The sequence below is a fragment of the Nothobranchius furzeri genome, chromosome 5, assembly GCF_043380555.1.
Source record: "Nothobranchius furzeri strain GRZ-AD chromosome 5, NfurGRZ-RIMD1, whole genome shotgun sequence".
NCBI lineage: Eukaryota > Metazoa > Chordata > Actinopteri > Cyprinodontiformes > Nothobranchiidae > Nothobranchius > Nothobranchius furzeri.
Window position 1 is genome coordinate 78,267,626 of NC_091745.1, and position 9,101 is coordinate 78,276,726.

General features: G+C 43.0%; 1 protein-coding gene across 2 annotated transcripts; it reads right to left on the minus strand.

The window, feature by feature from the left end:
* Positions 1 to 8,456: 8,456 nt before the first annotated feature.
* Positions 8,457 to 9,101, minus strand: LOC107379602 (protein S100-A5). 2 transcript variants are annotated; one of them, XM_015950425.3, is made up of 3 exons: positions 8,987 to 9,101; positions 8,769 to 8,908; positions 8,457 to 8,694 (listed from the first exon to the last, which is right to left on the minus strand). In XM_015950425.3, exons 1-3 carry the CDS (start codon positions 9,084 to 9,086, stop codon positions 8,536 to 8,538), a joined length of 399 nt encoding a protein of 132 aa, XP_015805911.2. In that variant the 5' UTR covers positions 9,087 to 9,101; the 3' UTR covers positions 8,457 to 8,535. The 2 variants fall into 2 exon arrangements, with proteins under 2 accessions (XP_015805911.2, XP_054597140.1); XM_054741165.2 differs by having other exon boundaries at positions 8,997 to 9,083.

The following is a 9,101-nucleotide window of genomic DNA, read 5'->3' on the forward strand; positions in this document are numbered from 1 at the left end:
TTTTGGACAAAAGCGTCTCCTAAATACCTAAACATAAGCTCGTTCCAACATTATATGTCAACACAGGAATAAAATTGTTGTTTTGGGTTGACTCAATCAAAATGATGACCTGAAGTGTTTTGGATGCCGCTGAAATGAGAAGTTCACAACAGGAAACTCCCCAGAGGATCGTCCTAGGTGCTGCTTTTCTCTCACTAATGAGATTTAAAAAATCTTCAAGTTGAAGCACAAGACGGACCAACAGTCACTAGAAATCTTGTGGTTGGTGTTGCTTGGGTGCAGAAACAAGAAATACAGGAAAACAAACTTCACAACGTAAAGCCTTTTTCTTTCAAAGCTTCAACATGCGGAAGTTTTCCCGAGATTTCTGCCTCATCTGTTTATTAAGCTTCTATTTATCTGCTTTCAGAGAATAATTGTCAATCTTTTAGTCGATAAAAGAAATGTTTGTGGTTTTACGTAACAAGCTGGGACACGCAGGCCCAAAAGGCATTCCAAACAATGCTGAGATTTCAAAGTAGATTGTAGGGTGCAGCGCCGCGCACAACTCTTCCCAGACGTGGTTGGTGAACTATGTTTCAGCAGCAATGAGAAAACACAAGAGGGCTTTAATTAAACTCTGCTGAACACATTACAAGTCTGAAGCTTATTACATCCTTTGTTAAAATGCAAAACGGTTGCTTTTTTCAGCGTAATCTATTGGTGAAATTTTGCATTTATCGTAACATCGCACAGTACAAATAGTGAATGTTTATTTCTAGTATAAACTCTGAAGTTCTGCAGCTTATGTGCACGTTTCTTATTACGGAAACACATTTTCATTCAGCGTTTTCCATTTCAAGCAAAACGATACGTGCAGCAATCAAAATGCAAGCTTTACCAGCGTCACGGAAACTTGCCTCTCTTCAGGTTTTGATGAAGATGTTAAATAACTTATTCAAAAGCTTCATGCTCCTAAAGACACAAACACAGAGGAGCCTCAGAAAGCTGACACGTTTACCTTTATTCTCGTTTATTTGTACAACTAATCTCACAAGACGCACGCAGGACCAGCATTTTTTTGTCCTGAATCAAACCAATAAAAGACCTTTACGTAAAACCGGCACGGCATGACTCAAAATCCAGATCACAAGCTTGTAATCTGAGCCAGACCGAACCAAGAGGCAGTGACTCATCAGCCTGAGGGAAATACCAACGATCGAATGAAACAAATAAAACTCAGATGTGAGCTGAAGCTCTAACAGGAAGTAAAACTAACCAGGATGCACGAAAAATGCAAGTTCTACAAAACAAAACTGGAATCACATAACTGGGACTTGTGCAGTGAGGTTTGTAAAATACAACGTTTCAGATTTTTACATCAATCTTATTCTGAAATGAAGAAGTAACCATGGAAACACCCACATGAGATTTTTTGTTTCGTGTCAGCATTAGCAAGTCATCAAAGGACTAACAGGCTTTCATGTGTAGCGCTGCAGGCAGAGGAAAGTCGGACAGGCCTAAAAGGACGTGTTATGTCGCCTCTGTCGTCTAAACCTGCAACCAAACCTATTACGCTGACTTTTCAAAGACGGGTGGGTGAAGACATTTCTTTTGCTGTTGTCCCACGACAGCCTCCTTGCTGAGACACCGTTGGAGTCATTAGGACCATGAATAAGAAAAGCCACCATGACTTACGGCACGTTTAATTAACTAAGCTCTCAGCTAAGCTGTGTGACAACCACACCTTCAGCTGTCCAGGTGTTACGCACCTCCCTGAAGGCAGACAGAGCCGTCTTCACACAGGCTTCTGTTTCTTCACTCTTCAGGGCACGCGTGAACCCCGCTTCACACGGCACGGTTATCGTGCATGTTTTTGACCAGGTCTTCCCTTTTAGACAATCTCCCAACTCCCGATTGCCACGACGGTTCTAGAAATACTCAGATATTTCAGCCATGTGTGATGCGTTACTAGCGCTCTGGTCCAATCACAAGCCTGTTAGGACTGCTCGGATCATAAATCCAGGCTTGCTGATTGTTTTGGTCCAATTTACGACGAACAAGCGGGCTGACTGTTGAATGTGACGTGTAGCTCCTCCTCCACCAAGTTGGTTTACTCCAAAGCCATGTTTGATCTCACGATGTTTCCCATCTGGAAATGTTTGTGTGTGAAACAGAATTTTGTGTATGTTTTAGCTTTTGTTGCAAACACACAGTTTTTAGTGCTTCATGTGAGAAAGTTTTCATTTGAATGTACAAGACGTGCTCGGGATACCAGATCGGCTTGGAGACCTGCGTCTGCCGATCACATCACTGTACGGAAACATCAATGTCGGTCTGGCACCCCGAGCACATCTGGCAGCGTTGGGAGACTTTAGGTATTATCTGGCACTCTACCGGTGATGTGGGAGGGGCGATGTTAAGGAGCAGAACAACAAAGAAGGCCGTTGGCTCATTTGAAATGGCTTTGGCATCAACTTTAGACTAAGTAGACTTGAGCTTTTGGGGGGGGGGGGGGGGGGGGGTCAAGAGCAGATAGAGGTACTTCGGTCTTTCATTCAGAAAAAGGATGTATTTGTGTCTTCTTTGACAGAGTATGGCAGACTGCCCCGTTGACTCACATCCGCACATCTTATTGTTCGTTGTCCAATAGCATGCAGAGACCGTTTGAAAGACAACTGTTGACAGTGTTGAGAAAGTTCGTTTAAAAGACAAACTAGTTAAAATTGCAGTTCATATATTTGAAACCGAACTAGTTCATTTCTTAGTTCAAAGATAAAAAAATTTTGAACTAAGTTCACTGTTTCAAAAATGAACTAGTTCATAGATTTTTCTCATATATATATATATATATATATATATATATATATATATATATATATATATATGTATATATATATATATATATATATATATATATATATATATGTGTGTGTGTGTGTGTGTGTGTGTGTGTGTGTGTGTGTGTATATGTATATATACACACATACATGTATATATATATATATATATATATATATATATATATATATATGTATGTGTGTGTATATATATATATATATATATATATACATATATATGTATAAATATATATATATATACATATATATATGTACAGTATATATATATATATATTAGGGATGTAAGAAAATATCGATATGGCAATATATCGTGATATTATTTCCAGCAATTTTATGTCGATATTCAAAAGCCGTGTATCGGAAATATCGATATGGCAATATATTGTGATATTTTTTCCTGCGATTATTACGTCGATATTCAAAAGCCGTGTATCTAATTCTTGAAAGAATTTACATGCAAATATTTGTGTATTTTCTTTTCGTTTTGTGCAATTCAGTCGCCACCCGCTAGTTGGCAGCAGTGTGCAACGGGTTTTGTTTCCACCATTTAACAGTAAATCCCTCCATCATGGTTCAGATAACTCATGTTAAACATGTTATGTATCAGTTTGGACTGTTTATTGAACATTCTTACAATAAATTCAGTAAAAAAAATTGCTTGTGACATCTGACTGAATGTATCGCAATATATCGTGATTTATCGTATCGTCTCCCCTGTATCGTGATATGTATCGTATCACCAGAATTTCAAAGATACACATCCCTGATATATATATATGTATATATATATATATATATATATATATATATATATATATATATATATATATATATATATATATATATATATATGTATCTTATGAAATCATTTTCCAATTGCTGGCACCCGTTCAGTCCACACTCATACCCAGCTGCAGTTTTTACCCCACAGTATATTTTCAATAACATGAGGAAAACATTATTTTTATGGGAAATTATTAAACACTCTTAGGAAGCAGGCTGAGGTAGCAAACTCAAAGTGAAATATTAAAGTGCAAAACATTAAAAACTGTATAATCTTTCAGTTGAGTCCCTTTTCAATTTTTCTGTATGAACTTTGACTCCTGCACACAGCATAGACATAGAAGAATAGACGCCGCACCAACCGCTACCGCCTGTGTTTGGCCGCTTTTGCGGGTTCTACTTTTTTAAAACTCTATGGTTAACAGGATGTTTTAGCTAGGGTTTAGCTCTGGAAAAACTCTGGAGATCTGGAGCTAGAACGGCGAGAAAACGCGTTCAGAAACCCGTTCACGCACGCCAGGACGAACACACTCACTTTTACATTCGTCAGGCAAAATACGAAGGAGTTCAGTTCACGTTCACGAAAAAATGAACAAATTCACGAACGATCGTTCAATGAACGCGTTCGGGAACAACACTGACCGTTGATCCCGCCCCACAACCGAGCTCTAGCTATAGGTCGTTGCCGGACTATATATAAAGTCACATGAATTGGATGGCTTGCCAGGCTAACATCATGCAGCTCTGCGTTTAAATGTCTTACTGTTTTTGCTTCACTGTTAAAAACTAAAGCAGCTTAGATTTGCTAAAAAGAAAAAACAACCAAAGGCAAAAAGCGGGATTTATTAGCTGTAATCAGATGTACCCACAGAGATCTGTTTGTCCTTCGTTGCTCCTGACCTCTGACCTTCTTCAGAGATTAGAAGTGGACTTTTAAATATGAAGTTTGAGAAACCCTGGACTAAAGGCCCTGTCCACACGTAGCCGGGGTTTTTAAAAACGAATATCCGCCCCTCCAAAAACTTGCATCCACACCACCGCGTTTAAAAAAAAAACTCTGTCCACACGTACCCGGATAAATACGTTGTTAAGGACATGCCAGACCTGTAGGCAGCAGTACTTCCCCCGTTCTTAACCTCGTCCTTCGTCTGTGGTCTTCCGCAAGGAGCAGTGCAAAAAAGGAGTGCAGCTCTGAGGGCATCCATGATGTCGGCTAGTGTAAACACAGGTCGCACACGTGATGTCAGCATTTTTTGTTGCGGAAAGTGACGTTGCGGACCTTAAAACTCCGGTTTTGTCCGTCCACACGCAGACACCCAAAACGGAGAAAACGCAGATCTTCACTTTGGCCGGAGTTTTTAAAAAGATCCGTTTTCGTGTGAAAAAACTCCGTTTTCGTGTGGATGACAGGCCAAAACGTAGAAAAATATCTACGTTTTGGCAGATCCCCGGCTACGTGTGGACAGGGCCTAAGAGACATACTTAACTAAATGTTGATGGGATTTAAATTGGATCAACCAATAAATGAGCAGAAGAACACAAAGAAAAATATGTGGTTTAGGGAGAAAGTTTATATTTTTAAACGTCCACCTTTAATAACACCTTGACACAAGGCCTCCATCCCTCCTTCTGTCTGATTTGTGTCTTCAGTCAAAACAACAAAGTCGTTTTTTGTCTGACATGAACCGTGTTAAGCCAGCAACAACAACACAGGAAGGGTATGTTCTCACTCATCTTGCCAGGGAAATTATAAAGTATTTGGTTTGTGGTAAAAGAAAAGAGAAGCAACTGTTTTTGTGGACACGCCTTAATGGATAGAAGACAAGAAAATGCATAAAACAACCTTAAGTAAACGTTGTTAAAATAACACAACAATGATTTAAAATACAACAAACAACCAAAGTCTACAGCTCATCTGGCGTTAAAAGTCAAGACGAAGCGACAAGGAGAGCTGTCTGACCTCCGGAGGCAAGTTGTTCCACATTTGAGAAGTTGCCTAAATCAACACGTAAAGCTAAATGAACCTGTCTGGCTCAAAATGTTGGTCAGTGGAGGAAAAATGTGTTTCAGAATAAAGTTACGATGCTACAGTTATGCCCAAAGAGACTGGCTCAACGTTAGAAACACAGTGTGTGGGCCGCACTGAGAAGAAATCCTGTTAATTAACTTAAAATGCCTAATTATGTTGTTGCTTTCTACATAATTATGCCTTATTTGGTCTGCAGGCAAACATGACTGCAACAGCTCCTCTTCCTCTGTGGCTTTATTATCCAAAAGGAGAATCTCTGTCTTCAAGACGTTTCCTCTCTTCAGTGTTTCCCTACCCTGGTCCTCAGGGCATGCTGTCCTACATGTCTTCTATTGGGCCATTCCCATCTGTACCGGGTCGGCCCGGGCCGGGTAGCCCCAGTCGGCCCCAGCCTGGCCCGGTTGATTCCACACATCCTTGTCTTAAGCCCATGTGGACTGATTCTACCCACCAATCAGAGGCTTGCTCTAATGGAAGGTGTGAATTTGCTGTCAGCAGTGGGCGTGTTGGCCCTGGTCGGCCTGAAGCAGTACCCCTTGGGAAGAGGGCCGAGAATGAGCCTTGGTTGGCCCGGTAAAATTCCAGGCCACCCAGATATGTAAACAACCTACGCTACCCGGCCCGGGCCGACCCGGTACAGGTGGGAATGGGGCTCTTGTCTCCGCTTTAGCACACCTGATTTATGTCGGCTCCTCAGGAGGACCTCAAGTGCTGCAGATACATGCAAGCTCAAGGAGTGTGTGGCAGCAGGAAACCTTTTAAAACCCGAATATTCACAATAACCCGGTTCCGCTCGGCCATGTAAACACCACCAAAAACCCGGATATGCTCATAACCGGGTTTTTAAAAACCCGGTTACTACACCTGGGGTAACCTTTGTGTGTGTGTGTGCATGTGTGCGTGTGCGTGCATGCGTGTGTGCGTGTGCGCGTGTGCGTGCGTGCGTGCGTGTGTGCGTGCGTGCGTGCGTGCGTGTGTGTGTGTGTGTGTGTGTGTGTGTGTGTGTGTGTGTGTGTGTGTGTGTGTGTGTGTGTGTGTGTGTGTGTGTGTGTGTGTGTGTGTGTGTGTGTGTGTGTGTGTGTGTGTGTGTGTGTGTGTGTGTGTGTGTGTGTGTGTCTGCTCTGTCTTCTCCATCCCCAGTGAGTCGTGGAGGATGGCTGCTTATACTGAGCCGGGATTCTCTGGAGGTTTCTTCCTGTTAAAAGGGAGTTTTCCTCTCCACTGTCGCTTTATGCTTGCTTAGTATGAGGATTGCTGTAAAGTCCCTGACTCTAGTCCGTGACTTGATGCAATTTGCTGGGTTCCTTATATAGGAAACTTTATTTCTGATTGGCTTAATGAACTGACCTGAATTGGAATGTTTATTATGTGAAGTGCCTTGAGACGACTCTTGTCGTGATTTGGCGCTTTATAAATAAACTTGAATTGAACTGAACCCTTTTCTAACCCGATTTTTGGTCGTGTAAACGCATACCGGGATATCCCCATCAAAGCGTGTGTTCTGCGCATGCTCTGTTCGCAAGGAATCTTGGTCCTTTGAGTAGCGAGACGTCTTGTATGCGCCAGAACACCGGAAGTAAACAACAAGTTGGGAGCAACATGGCGAGTCGCAGTAAGAGCTGCTGGTGGGTGAATACCAGCAATAAAGCGCAAACAAACGCGGTTGCTATCTCTTCCGAACTGGTAAACATGTTGTTTTCACGGATACTGGAACAAGAAGAACCGGAAATGAGGCATATTGCGTCTGGACGTAGTCCATACGTCCTGACGCTACCCCAACGTCCGCATTTAAATCGGGTTATGCAAGTTAGGGATAACTCTTTCTATTCATGCTTGTAAACGGGTTATTCTGATCAACTCAGAAACCCGACCTTAACCCGATCATAACCCGGATATTGGCTGCATGTAAATGGATTCAGTGGGTTAAAGGGCAACATGGGAACAGGACAGGGACCAGGACCAGGGTTGGGAACACTGCTTCACTTCCCTTCATCACTTCATGAAACCACTGCAGGCTTTAAAGTGAGGGTCAAGGCCTCGGTGGAGACGTATTTCTTCCACACTTCCTGTTAGGAAAACGCTTCTGAAAGAGGCGTCTCTTGGCGGACCGAGAGATCGGCACTGAGGCAGTGGAAGACCGAACTCCCCATTGGATTTCCAATGCATTATATATTCTGGAAGCTGTGCAAATACAGGGATGGGAGTAGATATCCTGCTGGGGTGGGGCTGCGTTGGTTCCCTCGGACTCCGTGACACTCTGTAATGCTGCTGCTTTGGGCCCTGGCAAGATGGGCTGGGGTCTCCATGCCCTGGGTGGCATTTTGGCAACGGAGGTGCCTATTGGGGCCAGTGGGGGAGCTGGCTCCCTGGACGGCTTAGGCCAACCAGCCATTCCTCCCCAATCTCCACACACATTTTTCTCCTCCTGCCCCCTCACATCACACAGTCATGCACAAAGGACCTTGGGGGGTGGACAAGTCAGGGGGTGCAGGTACGGACCCCATTTCCGCATTCCTGTGCAATAACAATAAAGTTTTCAGTATCAGGCGTGACATTAAAAGCAGACGCTTTGATGCTCCACCTGAGAGTAAATCTGTAAGGCTTGTCACCAGCATTCAGACATCAATTCTGTTTGCTTCACAGCCAGACAGGACACGGGGGGGGGGACTACTGCTGATTACCAAGGCAAGCATCAGTGAGTTTTTGATTTTGCATGCAGCAGCAAACCAATGAGTCCAACCTTAAATCTATTCACATTCTCAAACAAGAATTAACAAAACGAGAGAAGAAAGACAACAGTCCAGTCAGAACGTCAGAACTTTAATGTTTCTTCTGTCCAACGTTAAACGAACCCGGGTTTGACTGAATCATTCTACAGAAGCATTATTTGTGATCGTCACACTTTTTGCCTGTCTTTTTTTGGTAGTAGCATTTAGCCATGGTTGTCACACCATTCATGAACTCCTTGAAGTCGAGCTCTCTGTCGAGGTTCCTATCCAGCTTCCACGGGATATTGTCACCGTCACCTGAGCAAATCTTTGCCTGGAGAGCAGAAATGCAGGAAATTACAGCCGAATCAAAGACAGCATTGCATTCATACCAAACGTGTCTCTCACCTTGAGCTCGGGGCTTTGGACTTCCTTCTCCATCATCTTCTTCAGCTCCTGCTTGTTCAGCTTGCAGTCACTGCTGGCGTACTCTGAGAACACGTCGACGATGCTGGTGATGGCTTGTTCTAAACGAGCCATGGTGGTAGCTGCAGAACAGATTCGTAGTTCGGAACATGTTTTTTAATTGATATATTTTATTCCACTCTCCACGTGGTGCTCTTTACCTGTACTCACCTTTACACCTTCAGCGAAGATGGAATATGTGTGATGAAGGACACGGCTTCCTTTTAAATAGTCGACACGACATCTGAGACACAACAGCATGCAGTGACTCACAGG

What these genes read in the sequence shown, in the direction of transcription:
- LOC107379602 (XM_015950425.3), bottom strand. Translation starts at nt 9,086, where the DNA reads ATGCTGTTGTGTCTCAGATGTCGTGTCGACTATTTAAAAGGAAGCCGT. An exon ending in AGGTGTAAAGGTGAGTACAG is followed by an intron (nt 8,909 to 8,986) that starts GTAAAGAGCACC and finishes TCTGTTCTGCAG; the next exon opens with CTACCACCATGGCTCGTTTA. An exon ending in TCCAAAGCCCCGAGCTCAAG is followed by an intron (nt 8,695 to 8,768) that starts GTGAGAGACACG and finishes TCTGCTCTCCAG; the next exon opens with GCAAAGATTTGCTCAGGTGA.